Source organism: Ilyonectria robusta (assembly GCF_021365365.1).
Source record: "Ilyonectria robusta strain PMI_751 chromosome Unknown BGZ61scaffold_16, whole genome shotgun sequence".
NCBI classification, from domain to species: Eukaryota; Fungi; Ascomycota; class Sordariomycetes; order Hypocreales; family Nectriaceae; genus Ilyonectria; species Ilyonectria robusta.
Genome location: NW_025764450.1, coordinates 309,030 through 333,490, shown reverse-complemented (window position 1 = coordinate 333,490; position 24,461 = coordinate 309,030). Strand labels below are relative to the sequence as shown.

The 24,461-nt window shown below is 53.7% G+C and overlaps 11 protein-coding genes across 11 annotated transcripts; 6 read left to right on the top strand and 5 right to left on the bottom strand.

Annotated features, from left to right (window-relative positions):
* Positions 1 to 69: 69 nt before the first annotated feature.
* On the top strand, positions 70 to 1,840 carry BGZ61DRAFT_63221 (family 18 glycoside hydrolase). Its single transcript, XM_046256935.1, has 3 exons — positions 70 to 375; positions 462 to 563; positions 615 to 1,840. The coding sequence occupies exons 1-3, from the start codon at positions 326 to 328 to the stop codon at positions 1,663 to 1,665; spliced, it is 1,203 nt and encodes a 400-aa protein (XP_046101440.1). The 5' UTR covers positions 70 to 325; the 3' UTR covers positions 1,666 to 1,840.
* A 274-nt stretch (positions 1,841 to 2,114) lies between these two features.
* On the top strand, positions 2,115 to 3,751 carry BGZ61DRAFT_495911 (uncharacterized protein; the record flags this gene model as incomplete). The annotated part of the gene is made up of 3 exons (XM_046250955.1): positions 2,115 to 2,284; positions 2,343 to 3,465; positions 3,518 to 3,751. The coding sequence occupies 3 exons, from the start codon at positions 2,115 to 2,117 to the stop codon at positions 3,749 to 3,751; spliced, it is 1,527 nt and encodes a 508-aa protein (XP_046101439.1).
* Positions 3,752 to 4,859: 1,108 nt separating this feature from the next.
* Positions 4,860 to 5,375, bottom strand: BGZ61DRAFT_357683 (ubiquitin-40S ribosomal protein S31 fusion protein; the record flags this gene model as incomplete). Its single annotated transcript, XM_046240901.1, has 2 exons — positions 4,860 to 4,946; positions 5,001 to 5,375. The coding sequence occupies 2 exons, from the start codon at positions 5,373 to 5,375 to the stop codon at positions 4,860 to 4,862; spliced, it is 462 nt and encodes a 153-aa protein (XP_046101438.1).
* A 448-nt stretch (positions 5,376 to 5,823) lies between these two features.
* Positions 5,824 to 6,742, top strand: BGZ61DRAFT_455997 (ribosomal protein S26e). The gene is made up of 4 exons (XM_046246451.1): positions 5,824 to 5,946; positions 6,076 to 6,203; positions 6,256 to 6,358; positions 6,511 to 6,742. Exons 1-4 carry the CDS (start codon positions 5,924 to 5,926, stop codon positions 6,608 to 6,610), a joined length of 354 nt encoding a protein of 117 aa, XP_046101437.1. The 5' UTR covers positions 5,824 to 5,923; the 3' UTR covers positions 6,611 to 6,742.
* Positions 6,743 to 8,045: 1,303 nt separating this feature from the next.
* BGZ61DRAFT_550280 (uncharacterized protein) lies at positions 8,046 to 10,663 on the bottom strand (the record flags this gene model as incomplete). Its single annotated transcript, XM_046255459.1, has 2 exons — positions 8,046 to 10,054; positions 10,414 to 10,663. 2 exons carry the CDS (start codon positions 10,661 to 10,663, stop codon positions 8,046 to 8,048), a joined length of 2,259 nt encoding a protein of 752 aa, XP_046101436.1.
* A 972-nt stretch (positions 10,664 to 11,635) lies between these two features.
* BGZ61DRAFT_357723 (condensin complex component SMC4) lies at positions 11,636 to 16,261 on the bottom strand (the record flags this gene model as incomplete). Its single annotated transcript, XM_046240904.1, has 3 exons — positions 11,636 to 11,863; positions 11,998 to 15,321; positions 15,371 to 16,261. 3 exons carry the CDS (start codon positions 16,259 to 16,261, stop codon positions 11,636 to 11,638), a joined length of 4,443 nt encoding a protein of 1,480 aa, XP_046101435.1.
* A 285-nt stretch (positions 16,262 to 16,546) lies between these two features.
* On the top strand, positions 16,547 to 17,796 carry BGZ61DRAFT_63053 (nuclear pore complex assembly-domain-containing protein). The gene is made up of 3 exons (XM_046256934.1): positions 16,547 to 16,827; positions 16,885 to 17,120; positions 17,177 to 17,796. The coding sequence occupies exons 1-3, from the start codon at positions 16,674 to 16,676 to the stop codon at positions 17,705 to 17,707; spliced, it is 921 nt and encodes a 306-aa protein (XP_046101434.1). The 5' UTR covers positions 16,547 to 16,673; the 3' UTR covers positions 17,708 to 17,796.
* A 494-nt stretch (positions 17,797 to 18,290) lies between these two features.
* BGZ61DRAFT_495904 (Endoribonuclease L-PSP/chorismate mutase-like protein) lies at positions 18,291 to 18,824 on the top strand (the record flags this gene model as incomplete). Its single annotated transcript, XM_046250954.1, has 3 exons — positions 18,291 to 18,446; positions 18,511 to 18,668; positions 18,728 to 18,824. 3 exons carry the CDS (start codon positions 18,291 to 18,293, stop codon positions 18,822 to 18,824), a joined length of 411 nt encoding a protein of 136 aa, XP_046101433.1.
* A 1,073-nt stretch (positions 18,825 to 19,897) lies between these two features.
* BGZ61DRAFT_534950 (nucleotide-diphospho-sugar transferase) lies at positions 19,898 to 21,366 on the top strand (the record flags this gene model as incomplete). Its single annotated transcript, XM_046254213.1, has 3 exons — positions 19,898 to 20,579; positions 20,632 to 21,233; positions 21,283 to 21,366. The coding sequence occupies 3 exons, from the start codon at positions 19,898 to 19,900 to the stop codon at positions 21,364 to 21,366; spliced, it is 1,368 nt and encodes a 455-aa protein (XP_046101432.1).
* A 294-nt stretch (positions 21,367 to 21,660) lies between these two features.
* On the bottom strand, positions 21,661 to 22,433 carry BGZ61DRAFT_357489 (Emopamil-binding protein; the record flags this gene model as incomplete). The annotated part of the gene is made up of 2 exons (XM_046240883.1): positions 21,661 to 22,115; positions 22,178 to 22,433. The coding sequence occupies 2 exons, from the start codon at positions 22,431 to 22,433 to the stop codon at positions 21,661 to 21,663; spliced, it is 711 nt and encodes a 236-aa protein (XP_046101431.1).
* A 515-nt stretch (positions 22,434 to 22,948) lies between these two features.
* Positions 22,949 to 23,972, bottom strand: BGZ61DRAFT_455988 (uncharacterized protein). Its single transcript, XM_046246450.1, has 2 exons — positions 23,406 to 23,972; positions 22,949 to 23,347 (listed from the first exon to the last, which is right to left on the bottom strand). Exons 1-2 carry the CDS (start codon positions 23,785 to 23,787, stop codon positions 23,061 to 23,063), a joined length of 669 nt encoding a protein of 222 aa, XP_046101430.1. The 5' UTR covers positions 23,788 to 23,972; the 3' UTR covers positions 22,949 to 23,060.
* Positions 23,973 to 24,461: the final 489 nt, after the last annotated feature.

The window sequence follows — 24,461 nt, the reverse complement described above, 5'->3', positions numbered from 1 at the left end:
GAGTAAGGCCGGTGGTAGTCAAACATTTATACTCGGCTATTATTCTCTGTCTTGACTGTATTCATCCTCCGAACAACAAGCTCCTCCATCTCGTCCCCACCTTTCGGCCCCTCTTCTCAGCATTAGCTACCTGCTACCCCCCTCTACACAGTACGGATACGGCGATAAATAGCTTCCCATCACGGATCCTCGACAGCAGCGGCCTGGTTCACGGATTGGAAGTGTCCCGCAGCTTGCATCTCTCCTCATCGGCGCCCTTGTTGCCCTATTCTTAGCCCTCTACTTCCGCAGCTCTCCTTCCGACCATCACCTTCCAACCGCTACCATGGGTGGAGGATATGAAGGCTTCCGCACCGTTGCCTACTACGTCAACTGGTACATCATCCGACCCAGCTGGAGCTCCTCATGCGGATAGCTCCTTTCGCTAGGCACCTCCATTGCTAACTTATCTGTGTCTTCAGGGCCATCTACGCCCGCAAGCACCGTCCCCAGGACCTGCCCGCCGAGAAGCTTACCCATGTTCTCTATTCCTTTGCCAATGTCCGTAGCGACACCGGTGAGGTGTAAGTATCCTTTCCCAGGGTATCCGAAGCTTCGCTCACCTTTCCCCACAGCCACCTGACCGACTCCTGGGCCGACACCGACATCCACTGGGAGGGAGACTCCTGGAACGACTCCGGCACTAATCTTTACGGCTGCCTGAAGCAACTCAATCTCCTCAAAAGGCGCAACCGCAACCTCAAGGTTCTCTTGTCCATCGGAGGGTGGACCTACAGTTCCAATTTCAAGGGTCCCGCCAGCACACCGCAGGGCCGACAGACCTTCGCCAAGTCCAGCGTTGAGCTGCTGAAGACGCTCGGCTTCGACGGCATCGACATTGACTGGGAGTACCCCCAGAATCCCGACGAGGCCCGGAACTTTGTCGAGCTGCTAGCTGCTGTCCGCGAGGAGCTGGATCTCTATGCCCGAACCCTCAGCAACCCCAACCACCACTTCGAGATCACTGTGGCGTGCCCTGCCGGTGCCCAGAACTATGAGAAGATGGACATCCGCGGAATGGACCGGTACTTGGACTTCTGGAATCTGATGGCCTACGACTACGCTGGCTCGTGGGACCAGGTCAGCGGCCACCAGGCCAACCTGTATCCTTCTCGAGAGAACCCGGCGTCCACGCCCTTCTCAACGTCGGCCGCTCTCGAATTCTACACCCGGAGCGGTGTCCACCCGTCAAAAATCGTCCTCGGCATGCCCCTCTACGGCCGTGCCTTTGAGAACACCGACGGGCCTGGCCGTCCCTTCCAGGGTATTGGAGAGGGCAGCTGGGAGCAGGGCGTGCACGACTACAAGCGCTTGCCACTGGAGGGTTTCCAAGAGCACTCTGATGGTCATTGTAGTGCGACCTACTGCTACAACCCACAGCAGCGAAAGCTGGTCTCGTACGATACCCCCGATATGGCGCGGATCAAGGCCGAGTATGTCAAGCAGCACCGCCTGGGCGGCGCCATGTGGTGGGAGAGCAGCGCCGACAAGGAGGGAGACTCCAGCTTGATCGGAACTGTAGTAAATACCCTGGGAGGGCCGCAAGCGCTGATGAGGCAGGATAACTGCCTTGAGTACCCAGCGACCAAGTATGATAACCTCCGAAATGGGTTCCCTCAGAACTAGTTAAGTGGAGCCATGGTGGGCCAAGGTGGATGAAGGAATGATCGCATGAGCGGCTGAGTGTATTGGCATTGACCAAGGACAGACTCCAGAATCCTAAAAAAGAGAATGAAATAAGTCCAATGGGCTTGGAATAGCAATTGATTGCATGATTCAATGAATTCTTTTATGAAATCAATTATAAAGAGTATTGCTATTCACATGCACACTGGTTGGTGTTCACTCGGAAAGTCATGCCCCATGATGGACGAACAGTTGATCGTGGCTGATGGGGCTCACGTGACTCGCAAACCAGCCACAGGCGGCTGGTAGCGGCCCGTGCGCCAGCTTTCGAGCTGCCAGAAATTTTCCAGTTGGAAAAAAGTGCGAAAATCTCAGTCTCGAGACATCACCACTCGTAAACCGAACCCCCCCTCCCCTCCAATTGCGGCACCAGGCTGGGACGAAACAACATGTCGCATATCGATTACGCTCTGTACGAGTCGCCCGTGGGCTATGCCCTCTTCAAGGTGATCCATCAACAGGATGCCGTGGGCCTGAAGTTGAAGGAGACTCAAGCCGCTGGCAATGATCTCGCCAAGTTTGGCAAGATGGTCCAGCTCGCCAATTTCACTCCCTTCAGGTAGGATTCCTCCCCCGTATGGCCTGGATGTCATAGAGGCGCTGACTGTTTCGCGCAGGGGTCACGTTGAGGCTCTGGAGAACATCAACCTCGTCTCCGAGGGTATCGTCTCCGACTACCTCAAGAACGTCCTCGAACTCAACCTTCCCAAGACCAGCGGCAAGAAGTCCAAGGTCGTGCTGGGTGTCTCCGAGAAGAACCTTGCTGGCGCGATCAAGGCCGAGTTCCCCGGCCTCGAGTGCGAGACCGCCGACACCAACGAGATTGTCGCGGACGTCATCCGCGGCATTCGCCTGCACGCCGACAAGCTGCTCTCCAACCTCAAGTCCGGCGATGTCGAGAAGGCCGGTCTGGGTATGGGACACGCCTACTCCCGCGCCAAGGTCAAGTTCAGCGTCACCCGCAACGACAACCACATCATCCAAGCCAGCGCCACCATCGACTTCCAGGACAAGGGCGTGAACCAGTTCTTCATGCGCGTTCGCGAGTGGTACGGCTGGCACTTCCCCGAGCTGGTCAAGATTGTCCCCGACAACCTGACCTACGCCAAGCTCGTCCTTGCCATTGGCGACAAGAAGAGCCTCAACGATGATAGGCTGCACGACATTGCTGCCGTCGTTGAGGAGGACGGTGACAAGGCCCAGGCCATCATCGACGCTGCCAAGGTCTCCATGGGTCTTGACATCTCTGCCGCTGACCTCGAGATTGTCAGCGGCTTCGCCCAGGCTGTCGTCAAGCAGGCCGAGAACCGCAAGTCGACTTCCCTCTACCTCGAGAAGAAGATGCACCACGTCGCTCCTAACCTGCAGGTTCTCATCGGCACCCCCGTTGCCGCTCGTCTCATCTCCCACGCCGGTTCCCTGACCAACCTTTCCAAGTACCCTGCCTCCACCCTGCAGATCTTGGGTGCCGAGAAGGCTCTGTTCCGTGCTCTCAAGACCAAGAGCAACACTCCCAAGTACGGTCTCATCTACCACAGCAGCTTCATCGGCAAGGCCGGTGTCCGCAACAAGGGCCGCATCTCCCGATACCTCGCCAACAAGTGCAGTATGGCCAGCCGTATCGACAACTTCTCTGAGGAGCCCTCCACCAAATTCGGCGAGGCCCTGAAGCAGCAGGTCGAGGACCGCTTGGAATTCTACGCCACTGGCAAGAAGCCCGCTAAGAACGCTGATGTCATGGTACGTTTATTGATTTCACTGATGCATAGAATCGATGCTAATGCCTTTACAGAAGGGTGTCATGGACATCATGGACGATGGTGGTGACGAAGACGAGGAGATGGCCGATGCCCCCGAGCCCGCGTCTGCCAAGAAGTCCAAGAAGGAGAAGAAGGACAAGAAGGAAAAGAAAGAGAAGAAGGAGAAGAAGCGCAAGGTCGAGGAGGAGGAGGAGGCCCCCAAGGCTGACGACGGCGAAAAGAAGAAGAAGAAGAAGAGAAAGTCCAAGGCCGCGGATGACGAGTAGAGCTCCTCCGGTTGCTTGGCAGCTTCCGAGCCTGCACCTCTCCTACCCGGAGAGGGAAAGGCTGTCTGGGAACAGTCCGATGCTACAGGGATGGGGATGAACGGGGAATGGCTTGATGGCGAAACTTCATTTACGACAGGCATTGCGCGAGGAGGCATGCCCTTTGAGGAATCAGGGCCAAGGAACCCGGCTATGACAGCAACTCTGCTGGCAGCTTATGACGAGAGCACCGGCGCGGAGTGGGGGCATGGGGACTCTTTTTCTTCAGCCTCACACGCGCAGGAGTCCGACGCGACGAGTGCCACAGCTGGGCGGCAAGGCTCAGCCAAGGCAAAGAAGCGGAAGATACGGGATAACCTGGCTTCCCAGGGACCTTGCGCAATTGCTTGAGGAGTTTGTAGGATTTTGGCTTGGGCGTTTGAGGGCATTTTGCTTGTGTACCTGTTTACATACTGGGGATCATACCCGTTTAAACACTGACATGTCGGTCAATCGATTGCTCTGGTAAAAACGTTACAGTATGCACATTTGTGATGATAAACGACAGCTCAAGTAGACCAACGAGTGAAGCTTGCGATCCAGGACTTGATTTCACATGTGCGACTCCCGGTATTCCCGGTGCCGGTCGTCCACTTCCCGTGACCCGCCGAGTGAGGGCAAGGCTTTGGCGGTTGGAAAATTTTCGGCCACAATGAAAGATTTCACGCAAGGCTGGGAAAATAATGCTCTGCTAGCAATTCGACAGAGGGTCTGGTTCTGTGGAGAATATCCAATTGTGCTGGTGGATGGTTTGGGTGGCGACTGGACCGAATTATTTTCGAGAACAAAAGAATTCGCTTGCTTCTGGTCATTTGGTCTTCCGGTCGGGCTCTGTGAGCTGTCATGGGTACAATCATGGGCAAATTGTCTTGGCAAGTATTACGGTTGAGTTCAATCAGGCAAAGGTCACGGTCACAGAGGCAAGTGAACAGTTGTTTGTCCTTCTCAATCAAGCATGCATTCAGAAGCCGGATGTGCTCTATGCTACACCAACGCCTTTTTTTCGGCAGTCCATGGTTCCCAACTCCGCCAGCCATCCCATGCGCATTCAGATCCCCTGGTCATGCATTTATTGCTTGTCGAAAACGTAGGTGAGGTGGCATCGGCCACAGTACTGGCGGTCCTGCATGGCAGCCATGAAGACACCGGCGCCGCACTGAGTTGGTCGTTAGCATCTGCTCATCACTGGCCAAAGGACGGGGAAACTCACGGTGTCGCTGGGGCACTCGCGGCGAAGTCGTTCGATCTTGCCGTCGGAGTCGACCTTGTAGTACTTGAGGACGGCCAACTTGGTCTTCTTGCGCTTGTGCTTGATCTTCTTGGGGGTGGTGTAGACCTTCTTCTTGCGCTTCTTGGCACCACCACGGAGGCGGAGCACCAAGTGGAGAGTGCTCTCCTTCTGGATGTTGTAGTCGCTCAGAGTGCGGCCATCCTCGAGCTGCTTACCAGCAAAGATAAGTCGCTGCTGGTCCGGGGGGATGCCCTCCTTGTCCTGGATCTTGGACTTGACGTTGTCGATGGTGTCGGAAGACTCCACCTCAAGGGTGATCGTCTTCCCCGTGAGGGTCTTGACGAAGATCTGCATCTTGCCTAGCTGGGGACGTTAGATTTCTGGTCGAAGACGGATTTCGATGCGCTCGCGCAGCGAAGCGTTCGCGACATCGGGAAAGCGAGAGCGATGGGGGGAGGATGATTGTGACAATGGCGACGGCGTTGCAAAGACTCTCATGTGAGAGGCAATGAAGCCCTCGCCATGGTGAAGGGGATTTGCAGCATCTTTAGACGTACCTCGACAATAAAATTACTGCCTTCCTAAGCAATCTTCAGATGGTGCGTGGATGAAGAGAATCGGCTTTTGGTGGAGTGGCGCGGCTTAGAAAATCGCCGCGGGCTGAGGGTGGGGTCACCTGACCTAGGGTTTCCGCTCTGTGTGCCCTGCCCCTCGCCAAAATTCCAGGGCTGTGGGGCTGCTGCTGCAATCACTTGCCCTACGAGTCTCCGAGTGGATTTGCAACTTGCAACGCATTTGACAACGCACATTTCAGTAAGTCTTCGAGCCTTTTCCTTTTCCCTCCTTCTTTCTTTCTTCCTTGCGTGGACCTGAAGTATTAACCAACAGCAGAATCCGTCAAAATGGTCAAGAAGAGAAAGAACAAGTACGATTCCTCCTCCCCCGCTGCCGATTGCCCTCCGCCGACGATGCCTCGCACAACGAGAGATCTCGAGCGCCTTCGCAACGACGGCTTCCAACTGCTTCCCTCCGTTCCGTTCTAACATGCTCTTAGCGGCCGCAACAAGAAGGGTCGCGGCCACGTCAAGCCCATCCGATGCAGCAACTGCTCGCGATGCACCCCCAAGGATAAGGCCATCAAGCGCTTCACCATCCGCAACATGGTCGAGTCTGCTGCCATTCGTACGTCAAACCGCATTTCCCGTCCCTTGAACCAGGTCTAACTCGCTCGCAGGCGACATCTCCGATGCCTCCGTCTTCGCGGAGTACACCGTACCCAAGATGTACCTGAAGCTGCAGTACTGCGTCTCTTGCGCCATTCACGGCAAGATTGTCCGGTACGTTGTCCTCCTTGGGAGTGTGACGACTGCGCCTTGGTTGCGTATGTGCTCAGAAGAACCTTGGTCGTACTTGCGAACACACTCCCGGCCTCTCAAAAACGAGAGGGCCCCTTGGTACGTTTCGACAGAAGTGCTGACCAAATTCGCAGTGTCCGATCAGTTGTCGGTCGCCGCAACCGTGCCCCTCCCCCTCGCGTCCGCTACAACAAGGACGGCAAGAAGATCATCCCCAACACCCCTAAGGCTTAGGTGTGGAGATGATTGGGATGGAGTCTGGTTATGTGATGTTAACGTCTGCATTCAAAAAACGGATGGGATGAGCACTTGGGATTATGAATCTAGGAGATTCCAAAATTACAATCGGACTACATTGGCTGTTCACATTTGTCTCGTTTCTTGTTGGTTTCTCGTACTTGGTGACTTGTCACTCTCACTGAGATGTGTTCGAATCGGCGTGATATGTTCCTCTTTCCAGCGATGTTGATCATAATTTTCCGACATTGCTTCGAATCGTCACGCGACGTCCCCAATATTAGGTCCTCCTTCCAGGCCTGCTGTCCGTTGCGAGCCACTTGTTCACTGCTGAACGAAATTGACCTGAGCAGAAGCCAAATTTGTCCTTCGGTCGCCATGGTCCCGTCCGTCAAGATGACGTTACTTGGCAAGACCTCTTCGTGCCCAGAGTATTACACCAGCTCCATGGACAAGCAAATTCGCTAGTACGATGCCCGCGCACAAATCCAACGTGAAGCCCATGAGCCGCTGGAGAAGCACTTTCGAACTCCAGCGGGCAGGAACAACACTTGCGTATCTTACTTTTTGTCGGCCAGGACCTGTATCACCTGGTCTTGATGGAGTTCCCATCGAACAACTGTTCGGGCCGGACTTTAGCAAGGCTTTACCGGAGTCTACTACGAACTGCTCAAGGATCGGGACACTCTTCGGACGCGTTTAGTCAACGCATGCTCCATGTGAGCAACGCTAAGCTCGATTAATTGGACGACGCTATCAACACCACTGACATTGGTCTGGTTTTCTGCCCGTTCGAGCGATATGATGAGTTCAAGTTCATCCACCCAGTTGACACGCTGGAACGCACAGGTGAGTTGATTGCCACACACAGGGTAGGACCAACGGAGGAGAGTGTTCCTAGCAGGTTAACCAGCCCATGATGTGGCACGATGGGTAATCGTGGATTGCCACTTGGGCAGAGAGCAAACAGTAAACAGTGGACAAATTTGTCTTCAAAAAGTGTGGGTGAAGTGATGCTGAGAATGACCTAAGGGCTTCAGCAAAACCCTGAATGTTGTCGGATGGCTTGCACACTACAGGTTGCACCAACGTCTACTCTTGTATAAATGGAGTTTCTCTCTTGATCCTCAGCCTGACCTGTTCTACTCCTTGCTAATCTCAGAAAGTAAGCAGCTGAATCTGACATTTCTTGGTTCTCATGAAGAATGTTCGGCTTTCCCCAGTTTCAACTTGCACTGCCGTGATCAGCCGTCCGAACTCATTATCAATTGAGAGAGATTCATCACCACCACAGGCTTCACCAACCTTTTAACAAAACGATAAATTGCATCTTGAATAAAAACTCCATCTTGAGAATGGATAATTTACTTTAAACCACCAAAAAACGCTGACTTTCGGCTGGAGTTGCTAGTACCGTCTCAGCTACCCTACACTAACTGCCAAACTTGACCAGCTCCGTCCCGTTCTGCGAGCAGGCATATGGATCCACACACACTCCACCATCACAACAACTCCCAGTTAAACACACAAACCCGGCGTGTCCAGCATCCACACAGTCGCTATCACTGTCGCACTCACTCACGTAATTTTCGCATTCTCTGTACTCGAACGCTACCGACTCTCCTCCAACCGTCGTGCCACAGATGCAGCCTGTGTCGACGATGGTGGCTTCGGCTGGGTAGGCACAGGTATCACCGCTGTCTGCTGCCACCGCGCCGCTGGGACAGCAAGCAATCTCGGAGGGGTTCTGAATAGTGATGTTATAGGATCGGGGTGACTCGGGCGCCCAGTTGAGTGTCGTGATGGCATCAATCCTTGTCACCCCGGCAATGAGGCTGAGGCTCAGCGGGATTTCCCCCGCGTGTAGGTCCTCACAGATGTCGTTCTCGAGGTTCCTGTAGGTGTTGTAAAGCTCAATGTACCTTTCTAGAGCGCTCGAGTCTCCCGGGGGTTCCGTCCTACTCTTGGACAGTATTTGCTTGAGCACCTCCCAGAGTTGCTCAAAGGCGACTGCAGCTGTATCCGCCTCCTCTCTTTGCGTTGCATTCAGTCTCTGGCTGTACAAAGTCTCCCGAAACGATTCGACATTCAGAAAATCTTGCCCAGTCATCTCAAGAGTGGTGATGACAGTGGCCAGGTCGGGACAAGAGCCTCCAAACGGGTCAGTGGTAAGAAAATCTACCACATCGTTCTTGATCGCCCACTGGCACCTCATCGAGCCGGAGAGCGACCCGGGAAACGTGCAATCAAACTCCCATCGGCCCGTAGTCTCGTCGACGTTGGTATCTGTACATGCAGAGTCACCAACGCGGAGTTGAGGATACTGTCTCAGGGTTCTGACAATCGGATTACTGCATTGATCGTGGAGGTTGAGGACTTGTCTGAACTGCAGGTCCTCTGACCGCTTTTCTTGCTCAGAGGCAGCGCATTGAACTCCAGCGAGCGTTGCCAATTGCTGGAGCATGTTATTGATTCCAATAGAGACACCGTAAGTGCAATTCCTCGTCGAGAAGTGAATGCCGTTTGCATCCAGTAGCATCGAGTTATCCTCAGGATCGACGACGGAGATGTGGTTCTTGTTAGAGATATCAATGAAGTATGTTCCTTCAGCAACATCTCTCACAGTTAGGTACAACGGGTCTAGCCCGCCACTGTCAAACTGCACCGACTGAATGTACGGGATTGGAATCGTTGCATTTTCCTCACGCAACTGGGCGTTGTGTAGCAGAGCGCGACGAGTCGGGTCCTCTTCAGAATCCCGGGCAAGACTGTAGCAGGTTTCTTTGGAGATGGCGCCCGACCGAGTCACCTGGGTGAAGTTCGCAGCGGGAAACTCGGGCGCTCTGGTGGATGTTGCGCCGTCAACTTGGGAGCTGGTGCCGTTGAATAACTCGGTATTCGAGCCATTTGGAGAAGCCGGTCTTGTTGGGGCTGTAGTGGAGATGGAGTTTCCCGATGTTGTGGAGAAGTTATTTGAAGCTGAAGCGGTCGAATCTGCCAAGAGCGTTGTGGAGGTGAAGCCCTCTAACGTTGAAAATGGGATGGTAGTTGGGACGGGAATGATTGTACCCCCTGAGCCAGATGGATTTTCTGACGCCCTCCCAGTTGTAGTCCCAGGGCCAGATTCAGTGTCAATCCCAGATCCAGTAACGGACCCAATTGATGAAGTAAACGAGGAGTTCCAGCCTGAAAACGTGGAAGCGAGTCCGTCTGGTGGAATCCGTCCAGGTGCAGTGACCCTCCCGGATGGTGCTGATGTTGCGTTTCGTATGCCTGTGCTAGGCTGTAGTGTTCCAGAGATATTTAAAGAACGACTCGCCGTGACCGAAAGAGTCAAACTTGAGCTCTGGGAGCCTGGTGACGTATTCGTTGATAGGTTGCCAGTGGAGTAGCTTGATTGATCGCTTTGGTACGTGGACGATCCCGTGGAGGTCCGGTTTGCTGTGGTGTCAACTGTACGGCTCGTCAAAATTCCAGAACGATCCGTCTTCGTCTCCTGACCAGAAGTTGAAGAGCTAAGAGCGGTCTCATTCCATGCGGTAGCAGTGCTTGACGCTAATTGTGTGGTTGCTGAGCGAGAGCGGCTAGAAGAGAAATCCGGAGGCCGTCCTGGAGCTGGCCTTCCAGCCGGCGGTCTTGATGTCGAGGCAGATCTCTGGTCTGAGGCTGAAGAAGCATTATCCGTCATAGTAGGTGTAGGATTACCAATTGTATCCCCAATCGAACCAGATGTTACAGTCGAGACACTGGAGTTGGTCAGAATGCATCGACACTTGCAACTATTAGTTTCTGGCTCCTACAATGTGTCTGCACTACCACGCAACTTACATAGGAAGATATTTGAGTCTGGTTGTAAGTCAAATACGCCGAAGGAGTGGTGTATCCCCCACCAGCACAATGCCCATTCCCGATCACACTGGAGCAGAATGAGATTCCGCTGCTAACGAGGGACGTGTAAAGAGCGTCGTGGGGACAAGTGCTCGTCACATCACGAGCTGCAGGGAGGGCATCGATACTATGAAGAAGCAAGGGAATCAGAAACCTCCACATCCTGTTGAAGTGAGAGGCGAACGAGAGTGGGTGATAGCAAGCTTAGCGAACCAGCCTAGAAATGAACCTGGGTGAGTTTCATAGACAACTATGCTGGCATTACTTATAGGACGAAGCAGATGCATGGATGGCCGTATTTGCCGAATCTGTCCGAAAGATCGTAACCACCTACGACACAGAAGGGTGAGACTGCACAGAGAGACACCAACACGCGGAGTGATTCCTCACGGTAGTATGAGCCGAGAGATGTGCCGTCGAATGTAAGCCAGAGCCCATCGAGGGAACCCGCCACGAAAGTCGGACACCGGCACTTCTGGCTGCCTCCCTGATTGTGAAAAGGGGCTCGCTTTCGACGGCGACATCCCAATCGAGCCCGGTTCCACGATTGACGCCTCGCAGGCGTTGCTCTTGTTGCCAACTCACCCCCCCTCGTTGACCCCTGGGCCACAGCCGGGATATTAAGGACCTAAGCCCCCGCCTCCAGGGGAGAATGCGAGATCTATGCGTCACGCGAGATCTGTACACCTCGGTCGGGCTGGCCGTGTTGGGGGTTCATGTCGATGGAGTTGATACTGGCTGCTGGTTCTGTCGTCCGCCGTTGATCCAGATGTTATCGCACCGTGGCACTGTGGTATGAATAAGCCATTGACCAATTCAAGACCAAGAAAGGAGAGAACCGTGGGTAACAAGGCACAGGCTGAATCAGGGCAACCAACTCCCCCTACTTGTTAGACGAGAGATTCACTAGCAACAGTACATGTGCATCATGGCAACAATCAGCCACCCCTTGCGCCGTCATAAGTCGCCATGAGATAATCAAGCAGTCCAAAGGCAAAAAAGAATCATCAAGATAATCATTATCGAAGCCACCCGCCCGTCCTGGTAGTCATTACCCATCAAGCCCAGCACCAAATCCATATACGTCGTCATATACACAATTAGATGTCCTGTTCATCATCATACCCGTACCATCTATCGAAGCGCCAACGTTGTCGTAGTTTGACTGTTTTGCGCCTTGTGCTGACTCTGTGGCCTCACAATGTAGTCCTTGTTCTCAATCGTTACACTCTTGGTCATATGGTTGACCTTGTACACTCCCACAAGTCGCGCCGCGAGCTCAAACATGTTGTTTCGGAGCGAGATGACAACGAACTGGGCGTTCTTAGTACGCTCCTTGATGTAGTTGGCAACGATCGAGACCTGCATCTTGCGTTAGTGATTTGCATATCAAGGACAATAGAAGCGAAGTGTCATGGTGACTCAAAGGAAAGCCACTGGACTGGTCGCAGCCGAGTGTCTCGGGAAAAGACTGCAAGGGGAAGGGGAATACTCACATTTCTGAAATCCAAAGCAGCGTCAATCTCGTCCATGACGTACAGGGGAGTCGGCTTATAGTGATGCAGAGCAAATACCAGAGCCAAACTACTCAACGTCTTCTCACCACCAGAAAGGTTGCTAATGTTCTTCCAGCTCTTCTTCGGTGGCATCACACTGAACAAAATGCCCTCGCTAAATGGGTCCAAGCTGTCCACAAGCTCCAGCTCAGCGTTACCACCCATGGTGATCATTTGGTACATCTCCTTCAGGCGGAGAGAGATGGCGCTGAATCCTTCCATGAATCCTTCCAGTCGGAGGCGGCGCAGGTCGTCGCACCGCTTCTTGGCCGAGTCTCGTTGCACAATCGCCGACTGGAGATCTGAGGACCGAGCAGCATGCTCTTCCACTCGTCGGCGGTACTCTGAAAGGACGCCGAGGTCGACATTGACGTTTTGGGTCTTCTCCTCGAGAGCAGCGATTTCACCCTTGAGGGTTTCCTTGCTCATGTCGGCGAGCTCGTCAGGAGTGTACCTGGGCAATTCATTGGGCTGGCCATTAGAATGCTCTTCTTCCTCAGAATCCTCCTCTTCGACAGGGGCGTCAGTCATATCAACGTCTTCAGCTGGAGCATCACCCATCTCGACGTCTTCATCACCTGCCGTGTTCTCCCTGGACTCCCGTTTCACTTGGCTAGGCGTAGAGTTGCCGATGAGATCATCCAAGTCCTGGAGGACCAACTTGGAGTGCTTGTCCTCCCAATAGCGAAGTCGCTTCTGATTCTCGCCCAGAGCCTTCTGATTCTCCTCCAGCTTGTTTCGCATCTCAATTTCCACAGCCCTGGTTTCGTTCAACTCGGCCATCTTCTCGTCCAACTCAGCCTTCAAGGACTTCAGCTCCTTCTTCTTGGAGCCCAGACCCTCTTCAGCTTCTTCGACTTGACTCTGGAGTTCCTCAGCCCTTTCGCCTTGGTGGTTGATGTCATCATCCAGCTTTTGAAGATCCCTGGCAGCTGCATCGAGATCCTTTGTCGCCTTTGCATGATCCTTCTCGAGCTTCGTCTTCTGCTTCTCGGCCTTGGCCTTGCCAACCTCGGCGGTGGAGATCTCCTCATTGTAAGAAGTAATCTCCTCCTTGATGGAGTCGACCTTGGCACGTTGGGCGCGAAGCTTCTCGCCACCAACTTCCATGATCTTGTCCTGCAGCGCCTTGATCTCCTCCTCCACGCTGGACGTTTCGCCATGGAGCTTCTCCATCTCCTTGTTGAGCTTGGCAATGTCCTTCTGCAAGGCAGCTATACGGCTGTTGTCTGAAGCTGAGGGCTGATGCTCCTTGCTCAATTCCTTGATTCGTCGCTGAAGATCGGCGACATTTCGGGTCGCGCTGTCGATCTCTAGGCCGATCTTCTGCATCTTGGTATCGAGCTCAGGAATCTCCACGTTCAGTTGTTTGAGGCGCGTCTCGCACTCTCGCTGATACTCCTGGAACTCTTGGAACTTGGATTCCCATCCATCACGGTCGCCCTCAAGCTTGGCAACCTGCTCCTTGGTGATTTCTGCAACAAGCTTCGAGGACATCAGACCTCTCTTGACAGTAGTTCCACCACCGGACATCGTACCAGACTTGTCAATGAGTTCGCCATCGAGGGTCACAACTCGCCATCGCTTCGCACCATACGCAATCCTGTTGGCTTGCGCAAGGTCAGTTGCAACTAGAGTATCTTGCATGGCGTGGTAAAAGGCAGGTCGGAACTTGTCCTCCTTGGCCTTGACCAGGTCGAATAGTCGAGGAGCATTCTCAGGGGTTTGAATAGGAGACATGTCTCGCACCCTTAGCTTATCCAGACAAATGAAGTTGCCTCGTCCCAAGTTGTTCTTTCGGAGGTATTCGATGCACTGTTGGCCAGCATCGACCGTCTCTGTGACGAAGTTGTCGAGGGCACCGCAAGCTGTGGAAATGGCGACATCGAACTTTTGATCGATGGTACCGAGGTTTCCGAGTCGTCCGTCGAAACCGTCAATACGACCTGACTCCTTCATGCGCATGAGCGCTGCAAGGACGTTGCCCCGGGTCTGGGTATTAGACAGACTCGAGCGAGCCTCGTCGGCCTTTTGTCGTGCGTTGGAGATCTTGGATCGAATCTTGGGCTCCTGCCCAGAAAGAACTTCAAGTTCAGACTTCATCTTCTCGGCCTCCTCAAGTAGCTCAGCCTTCTCCGCTTCGCAGGATTTAAGTTCCTTCAGTTTCGCTACCTTGCCCTGCTCAGTCGAGGTGATTTTGGCCTCGAGGTCTTCCAGAGCGACAGCGCCAGCGTTTGCTTTCTCCTGGAGAATGTTCAGCTCGCTCTCCGCGACAGCGATCGCTGACTGTTTCTGGTTAATCTTCTCCATCCATGGCTCCAAGGCCTTTTGCTTGGCGGCGATCTGGTCAGAGAAGGCTTGGGTCTTGCCCTTCAAACCTTCACGGATCTTGGTAAGCTCCGCTTCCTCTTCCTCTACTTGTGCCTCCAGGTCGGCGATGTCTGAGGTCCGCCTCTCAATATCATCGCCGCATTGCTGGATAGTCTCATCGGCTTCGGCAGAGGTTGATTCGGCGTTCTTGATGGTCTTCTCGAGCTTCTTCTTCTTGTCCTCGAGGAACTTCCGCTTCTCATCGAACTTGACGCGCTCTTGCTCAAACTTGGCCATCTCCTTGACTAAGGCTTGGGTTTCCTTCTCTTGCGATTCAAACTGCTTGGCCCCCTTGGCGTGAGCCTTTTCGAGCTCCTTGATGACCTGCTGGCCACCGTGATGTTTCTCGAGCTCAACATCCAGCTGGGCCTGCATCTGGTTGATTGCCTCCTCGGTAACGGTGAGATTGTCATTGCACTCATGAATGAAAAGCTGGTAGAGGGCAGACTGCTTCATCGCTAGTTCGTTCTCATCCCGAACGAATGCGAGAGCCTTGTCTTTTTTATCCTCCAGGCTGTTCTTTTCTTTCTCGACATGCTGTACTCGTCCGCTTTTCTCCATACAGATCTCGTTGAGAGTCTCGACTTCGGTGGCGGATTCCTCAATAGGAGTCTTGTACTTGGAGGTGCCAATGATATCCTCGAGGTACTCAAGCAGACCATCCTCGTGTTCGTTACCGGCCTTTGGCTTCATCTGGGCAATTGACTCGACTTCACCCTGGAGAATGAGGAAGCGCTTGTGGTCAAGGTCGACGCCTCGGTCACGGAGCAAGGTTGTGACAGTCGTAAAGTTGGATTCTTTGCCGTTGATGTAGTATTTGCTCGAGTTGTTCTTGAAAGCCTTTCGGGAGATGATGAGTTCGGAGTCAGGGATAACCTCGTGGCCACCACCAGGCTACACTTGTCAGTTTAAAGTTATGCGTTTAGCTGAAGAGGGCACGCACCTGATCCATTACTTCCCGGAAGTGGACCGCGACCTCACAATGATCGAGGTTCGGGTGTTGGGCAGAATTGTGAATGAGGGCGGAGATTTTTCCCTGTCGCATCTTGCTGGCGCGGAAACCGAAGACGAAGAGCAACGAGTCAATGACGTTGGACTTGCCAGAACCGTTGGGTCCGACCACTGACGAGAAGGATGCGTGGAAGGGGCCGACTTCTTGTCTACCGGCATAACTCTTGAAGTTGTTGAGAATCAAGTATGTGAGAACAATTCGGGGCTTAGGAGTCGTGTCCTCGACAACGGGGGCAGGCATCGTCCGGGCCTTGAGCATAATGTCCATGGGCTTCTCCATGATGGTGTCCATGGGCTTAATCGGCTTGATAGTCGCCTGGGTGTCGTCGGGATTTTGCGTATTCACACTGGAAGTGGTGATGTCGGCCAGAGCTGAGGCCTGGATCTGAGAGGACTCTGGCGAAGCAGTTGGCTGGGGTGTTGGCGGGGCAAGGTCGGGGATTGAAGCCATGGAGCTTCGAGGGGCAGCGCTCTTGCGCTTCCGAGGGGATGCCTTCTTCGGGGGAGAGTCTGGGTCGGGCTTGATGGTGGTATCAGCATGGAATACCTCGCTGGGCTCAATCGTCGCGGCCGGAGCTGGAGTCTTCCGCGTACGGCCTCGTCGGGCAGCTGGAGCTGTAGCTGGAGCGGGGGCGGATGACTTGCGCCCGCTGCGGGTCTGTCGCTTGGGGGGGCTCTTGGGTGCCTCCGGCTCGAAGTCGTCCTCCTCATCGTCGTGGGCCTTGGTGCGGTTGGAGATTTCCTCGTCGTCGTCCGAGTCGATCACGGCAGTGCGCCTGGTTGCGGCGCGTCGAGACGGCCTCGTGGGTGAAGCCTCTGACATTGTAGCGGGCAGCTCTAGCAGGTGCTAGAGACACAAAGAAAGAAAACGAAGGGTAAAAGATAAGATGCCAGCTGCTGATCGCAAGTGACAATGCCGCCTGAAGTGAAAGCCGGTGCCTTACCGGGATGTCTGGTTGAGAATGTGTCGTGTTGGAGTTTGGGCGGTCACAAAGTGGTTGCGCCCCGCGTTTGTTTGGAAATGTCCCGATCGGTCGCAAGGTTTGTAAACAATACGTACCTTCCACGCCAGGGGAGCCTGCGGAGGAAGCCCCACGCCTTCACGTGACCGCGCGAGTCCCGGCGCCAAAGCTGTTTGTCGCGATAGCTTCCAAGATTCGGTAGGGCATTGCTTGTCCATTACCATCTCGGCATTTTTGAGATTCTTTTGCAGATTGAGGCGCTTCTCTGTCACCATGTTCAACTACGCCAACCTCCACGATGTATTCCCCTCGGGCCTACCGAACCCCTACGATCGCAAGCTGCAGCACGAGATTGAGAGCTCCCGCAAGAGCTTCGATGGGATTCTCTTCATCGACCGTGTGTTGAGGGCCGTGGGCATTACCAAGGGTGCGTTATACTTCCTTGAGGAAATTGGAGCAGTTCGCTGACAGTGCTCTTCTCTAGCCAAGGTCTACCCTCCTAAAACCGACAATGCTGTCAAGCAATTGCACCAGCAAATCTGCGACGCCAACATGTCGATGCATTACAAATTCTCCCTTTTCTACTACGTCCTCCTCGACTTTGACGAAGCATCCGACCACCAGAGTGTGTCAGAGGCCTTTGTTGAAGCTTCTGGGATGCCGAAAAAGTACCAGATCTTTATGAAGGGCTTGTGGTACATGGACAAGCAAGACTTTGCGGTAAGGCGACTCCTCGAATTTAATGACTGCGGCCGCTGACGATAGTATCCTTTCAGCGAGCGCTCGAGTACATCGCACATCCTTCCCTCATCCCGGACTTCGCCGACGACATCATCACCGTCCTGGTTCGCCGCGCTCAAGGCAACGACTATACCCTGGCACTGTCCTATTTCCAGACCGTCCAACCGATCCTCCAGACGTCGGCTGCCCTCGAGCTGCTCTTCAATGCGATGGCCCGAACAAGTGTTTCAGAAGCCTTGTTCTACTCTCGTACACACCCCACCCACACTCGCCAGTTGCTCTTCCGACAACTGGTCGCATCTGTTCTAGAGGGTCGAGGCGGCGAAGAGTTCTCAAACCGAGCTTCGGAGCTCGCATTCTTGCCTCTTGATTCTGCCGAAGAGGGGTGGTTCGAAGAGTACTTGACCACCGGCAATGGAAAGAGCCATAAGAAGGCCAAGGACACGCTGTTGATCCGAAAGATTGCCAGCGATCGATTCTCCGAGGTGTCCAACCAACGACAGGGCGGTCAGTGGGCTGGAGTCCTGGAGGGAATCAAGGGCGGCATTGGCGGACAGACCGAATGATAGGTCCTGTGTGGTTGGTTATCCATTTGAATAGAAAATGGCAATGTGAACATAGCGACGGCGTTAGGTCTGATTCATCAATCCGCTTGGTTTCCAGATACCTAGACTAGGGAATACAGCGGACATTAAAACACACGAGGACTTGAGTGTCTCTATTTTGTAGCTTCCACAGACCTGTCACGTATTTGCGACGATCACATCGCTGGCTCTCCGATCTCGGGCCTCGAATTGCAGAAGGAGACTGCGAGCTTGCTCGTGTGGGGCGATCGGTTCAAGAAGTAAGCTCCGAGTCTCTGCGTGCGGACTTGAGAAACCGGCAAAGAGAGCTGTCACAGCGCAGGGTCTTGGGTTTGATAAGCAGGACATTTGATTGGCATTTAACCCGATTCTATGCGTTAAATACTGCGCCCGTCTTCCGAGGATGCTGATGAATAATAGAGCTAGCACGTTAGATCGGAGTCTGCCTGCAGAGGCCCAAACATCCCCGCATTCTGTCGGCGTATATTAGTATCACCGTCAACTCCAGCTTGATTGTTCCTCAAACAAAATCGAAGAATACTCAGATTAACGGCATCAGCACAACATGTCTCGCATCGCAACCTTCACTGACAAGGCTCCGGCCCCGCTTCCTGTCTTCAACCAGGCCATTGTCGCCAACGGCTTCGTCTATACCTCCGGCTCAATTGCCCAGGACCCCGCCACCGGCAAGATCATTGACGGAGATATCCAGGCTCACACAGTAAGGCTGACCCTGGCTACGAGGCTATGGCAGAGCTAGAATGCTAATGAATCCTGTCACGCAGCACCGAGTCATCCAGAACCTCTCTGCCGTTCTTGATGCGTCTGGTTCCAGCATCAATGATGTCGTCGAGGTCAACATTTACCTCGCCGACATGGGAGACTTTGCCAAGATGAACGAGGTATACGAGACCTACTGGGGTGATGTCAAGCCCGCGCGAACGTAAGTTGTGAATCCTTGACGCATGTCTTTCGACGGGCTAATTAAACTCTTGCTTCCAGCTGCGTTGCCGTCAAGACCCTGCCGGCCAACACGGACATTGAGATCAAGTGTATGGGCGTGGTTACCAAGCCCGGGAACATCCAAGCAAAGATCTAATTGAGCGGCTGAAGAGGCACTCGGGCGAGAACTACCGTGTGGGCAACCTGAGCAACCGACAACCAGAAATCTTTCGTCCATGTTCTACTGAGACTGAGCATTTTCCTGAGCGTGCCTGTTGAGAGAAAATGTGATGGCAGTTGCACGGATAGCGCTGAACGACAGTAACGTGTCGTTCTGCGAGTTGGTTCCGGCAGTGACATACTGGTAGACTGCAAAATGTTCCAAAACAATACGAATTATGAATCAAAGACAACTCTCGCCCCTCACTTTTCTCTTGTGTATGGAATAATGGGTTGTCATCACAAGTGGAGGTGGAAGGCGAGCACCACATGAACTAAGGACTTCTTCAAGTGCAGTCGCGCGGTACTTAAATACGACCGCCCTGGGAAAGTAGGTATATAGTGATAATCTCAAATGAGAAAATAGCAATGTTATTGAAGTGTTCGAGGAAGAATAATTTAACACGAACTGTCGGTACACGGACCAATCATTGACACACGTGCGCGCCTCCCTCTCAAAACTGTCTCACCACTTGTACAACAGCACCTCTATGGTTGTAACACCAATAATGAAAAGAGCCATTGTCACACTTCAAAGGGGACTTTTGTCATTTGCACCTCCAGGCTGCCTCATTGCCGACGGTGCAATGATGAATCGAGAAACCGTGCGGCTTGGTCTCAGACACGTCAGATCCACGCTGACGAGGCCATCCCGCTTCCGGCAGCTCATCACTCCGTGGGGCCAGAAGTCGTAATTTCCCTTCCGCGATACGAGATGTCCTATCGACGCAGGAACCGATAGCTCATCGCGACGTGGCCAATGAACGGGCGGCAACCTCCCGATGATTTTCCCTTGAAGGAGCCAAGCCAAGCCGCATTGGAGCTTCAGCGCTGAATTGGTAAGGTATGTAATACGAAGTATTATGCCGCGCAAATCCTCCAGACCCTCCATTCCAGTGAACCTCGCCCTTGATGTATCGGTCTCTTCTCTCCCACCGCCTTTCATGACCCTGGATCGGTGGCTTTGACACGCCGTCCTTCGACTGTCGCGTAGGTCTGAGAACCCCCACGATGGTGTCGAGCCGACTTCGGCTGATCGCGGTAGCGGTGATTCTCTCCATATTCCTTTTCTACAATTTCAGCAACAGGTACGACTACAGCTACCCGAAGGCGCAGCCATGGAACGGTCAATCCCAGGCTGTGACTGATGGCAAGCCGAAAGCCAGCGTCGACTACAACGACAGTGAAGTCACAGTTCCCACCCCCACTGGAGCAGGTCGAGGGGCAATCCGGACACAGGCGGCCGCTCTCGACAGCCAGCAAGAGGATCTCTCTTCGTCGGCAGAGCTCGAGGCACAAAAACTGTCCGCATCCGCGTCATCCTATTCCAAAGACCATGCCGACTACAAAACGAGCAGTGCCAACAGCAAAACGAGCAGTACCAACGGCACCGGCTCCAAACCGACGAGTCACAAGTCTCTGGACCCCTCGGACCAGGATGTAGACTGGTCCCGTTTCGCTTATACGCAATATGTCACTGACACTGACTATCTGTGCAATTCTGTCATGATATTCGAGACGCTGCATCGCCTCGGGAGCAAGGCCGACCGTGTGATGATGTACCCGCACTATATGCTCGACCCGAAGGCGACCGAGTCGGCTCATCACGCCGGACGACTCTTGATCAAGTCGCGCGACGAATATCAGGTCAAATTGATGCCAATTGAGATCCAGCACCGCGAAGGTGCCGACCGTGAGTTTGCTTGCCATTTTCCCACCCTTGCCCCGTTAACATGGACATGCAGCTACATGGGCCGACTCATTCACCAAGCTCCTTGCCTTCAACCAAACCCAATATGATCGCGTCCTCTCGCTCGACTCGGATGGAACAATTCTCCAACCCATGGACGAACTCTTTTTGCTGCCGCCGTGTCCTGTTGCGATGCCTCGGGCATATTGGTTGCTGGACAATGACCCCGTGCAAAGGGTTCTTTCGTCGCAGCTTATGCTCATCCAGCCAGATACCGTCGAGTTCGACCGCATCGTGAAGAAGATGGACACCGTCACCGACAATGACTACGATATGGAGATTGTCAACCAGCTGTACTACGACAACGCCCTCATCCTCCCGCACAGGCCGTACGATATGCTGACGGCCGAGTATCGACGAACCTCACACGCCGACTATCTCGGCTCAGAACAAGAAAAATGGGACCCTGTCGCAATCCTGAACGAGGCCAAGTTTGTGCACTTCTCCGACTGGCCTATCCCCAAGCCATGGATCCCCATGCCTGAGATCATGAGGGAGGAGAGCCAGCCCGACTGTAAGGCTATTAATGGCAAGGAGGATTGCATCGAGAGAGAGATCTGGAATAAATTCTACACTGACTTTTCTGAAAACCGCCAGGTAAGAACTCTTGATTTCGCCACTAGAGCTTGCTGACCAGGGATTATAGCGAGTCTGTCACTCTGATGCTAAGGCCCCGCACTCAAAGCGACGACATTGGTTGCGAATGGAGGGAACTGATCGCAACAAATAATCTTTTGCCATTTCCTTTAGATGATAATCATAGAGCTGCGACTGGGATGACTATGACCCGAATTTAGATAAAAGCGAAGCCTATTAGACGAATACACGAGCGGGATTGACTGTCACCCAATTACATAGATATTATTAGGATATAGGCGTTTGGCGATGCAAAAGTACATCTACCTTGATTAACCCCTTGACTCCTCTAAATCCTCCTGTATTTTATATTCCTGCTGTATTAGTAGCATTCTGCTACGATACCACCGCACAGCATAGCAAATCTATTGCAGCCCCCCAAAACTCCTCACAGATGCTTCTTGGACGCGTCCATGGCCTGGACCCTGGCAATAGCCTGCGAGCACGTCATGACGCTCTGGACCAGCAACACGCCCGGGATGACGATCCAGAAGGCGTTGCAGAGCACATAGTACGCCCAGAAGTAGAAGCTCTCAGGGCGGCAGTAGGCAATCTTGTAGACGATGCTGTTGAAAGAGCACGTGGCGTAGTATAGGACATCGCCGTAGATCTGGCCGAGGCTAATGATCATCTGCAGCGGGTGGCGGAGAGGGTGGTTCTTGACGATGCAGTAGGCGCAGTAGAAGGAGAGCGGGCCCCAGAAGAAGGCGGTGATAGCTTCCATGCAGACGACGAAGGAGTCCTGGGTCAGGTATCGCGAGTCGGACAGGGAGTACTCCTTCCACAGCTGGCCAAACAGGTCCATCTGGCCGGCCATGTCGAGGTGGTTGACGGCGAAGTAACCTGGCATCAACTAGTCAGCAACGGCCAGCGAAAGCAATACATTCGCAGAGACGGGAACATACCCTCAAAGAACAAATGGATACACCCGCAAAGAGCAAACCACATGGTGGCCAACTTGGCTCCCCCCGATATCGTCGCCTGAGCCTGCTGGATCAAGAGGTGTGTCACGGCGAAGACACCACAGCAGCACAGCGAAAAGATTCCCACCAGAGTGGCCGCACCCATAGAGTTGGCGGCATAAGTGTCGAGGGTGACATCCAGCGGGAAGTATGGGTGCAGCGGGAGGCTCCCGGTTGCGTTGCTGGGAACAGCGTCCATTGCGAAGGCTGCGGGGGGCTGGCGAATCAGGAAACGGGCAATTGAATCCGCAGGGGGCCTGAGCTGTCGAGGCAAGGCAACTTGTCAGGGATGGGTGTTGCGGAGGGCAGATCTGGGGCTTTTGTAGCAGAGAGATGGTTGACAATTGAAGCTCCAAAACTCCAGATCCGCATCTCCTTATCTATTCTTCCCCGCAAAAAAAGCAAATGAGCGGTGGGCACGTAGGGCGGCCAAGGGACGCGCAGTGAGTGGAAAGCGCAACGCGGCACAGGGGAATTGGTGGCGCAGGGACCCTGTGCTAAATTCCAATGGGGGAAAGCCGGCAGCCTAGGGAGGTAGGGAGGGACTGCTGTCACACCTAGCGGATCGTGCCGTCGGGAGTTCAGTGGCCTATTAGTGGCCTATTAGTGGCTCGCTGTACGGCGCTGCCCTGCAAGGCGTCGCAGGCGTCGTATTCGTTTTCCAGCGATTGAAGAAGCCAAGAAGATATTCGCTTCCTTCACAGGCGGCATGTACGAAGTACGAAATAAGTTAGGTGCCAGGATTATTAAGATCAATTAAATTACACCATCCCGTCGTACAGTCAGAGTTGGCAATATGATACATGTATTAAATGCTTCTTCTCCCTTAGCATCCCTTGCTCTTCGCAATCAAAACATCAGGGTCCTCTCGCTCCAGGTACCCGGCAGCGATCAAAGCCATGATGTTTCCAGTTCCACCAGTGTAAAACTGTGCGCCAAGTCCAGGCTGTCCGAACCACGGCGCGATGGGTCCTCCAACAACGGTGAGCGGCTTGAGGACCTCGTAAATGTGGTAGTTGTAGGGGTACTCTGGCGCATCTTGGTTGGTGTCGAGGTTGGAAGGGGGGAGAGCCCTCTGAGAGTAGGGAGCGGCGGCAGCTGAGATATACGATCCTGCAACACCAGTTAGGAATTGATGCTCTCAACTATTGCAACACTGGGCATGACTTACCATACTCGCTCCCAAAGCGATCCACAAGCGTTCCCGGCTCCAGGACCATGGTGCCGTTGATGGCATTGCCCTTCGCATCCAGTTGGAATCCGTTCTGCGGCGGGTAGACATAGTTGCCATTCGCATCAGTCCATTGTGCGAGAAACTCGCCCGGCTTCAACCCGCCGAAGCGGTCGTAGCTGGACACCAGCGTTCCCAGCGGCAACTTCCTGGGGAGCTTGGCGGGTCCGAGGCGAGAGTCGCGGCAAATGTACGACTTCGCTTCCTTGCCGCCGTTCTTCGTGCCGGTGCAGTCGCAAGACGGTCCCTGGACGGGAGCCGGGAGAGCTGAGGCAGTGGAAGCCCAGCAGAGGGACCAGAAGAGGAGCGATTTGACCTGCATTTTGAAGGATTGTCGTGAGCACGGAGAGGTGGCACAGGGAAGCTTGTCGGTGATGAGTGAGTGGTCATTGTAAATAAAACCCCAGGTTTCGTCACTCTTATAGGCTTTTTCGGCTCAGCAACACAGAAGATCTCAATCCTACTACTCATCTGCATGTCTCATGAGCTGGCACTCGGCTAACCAACGTGCAGCCAGCCAGCGAGCCGTGTCTTACGCTCCTCGACATAATCGCCGAACGGCAACCAAGCGGACATCGCCGTGCAGCCCCAGCGGATAATCGCCGTGCGGGACCATGCGGGCCGACTGCAGGGGGCCGGCGAATAAAGCGCCGCATACGAAGACCCTGGAAGTACTCTAATTTACTGGTGTCATAACTTTCTTCGTATTGCTCGAGAGGGACCAAACGAGTGCCTGGATGTCTGGCAGGCGAAGGAGGCTTATTTAGATCCCTTGCTCCTAGGGTTGCATTGTAGTTATTTAGGTATGCTTCGGGGAATAGCAATCGCAGCAGGACGCCGACTATTCCACCCTTGGATGAGGCTGTGATCGGCCGTTTATCGTTGAACTTGGACGTGGTCAGCTGCATGTAGACGTTTTTGCGTCCGATTCTTTTATTCAATTGTCGACGCTGGAGTGGTTGAGCATTGGTCTCAAACTGAACCCTCGCCTCGATG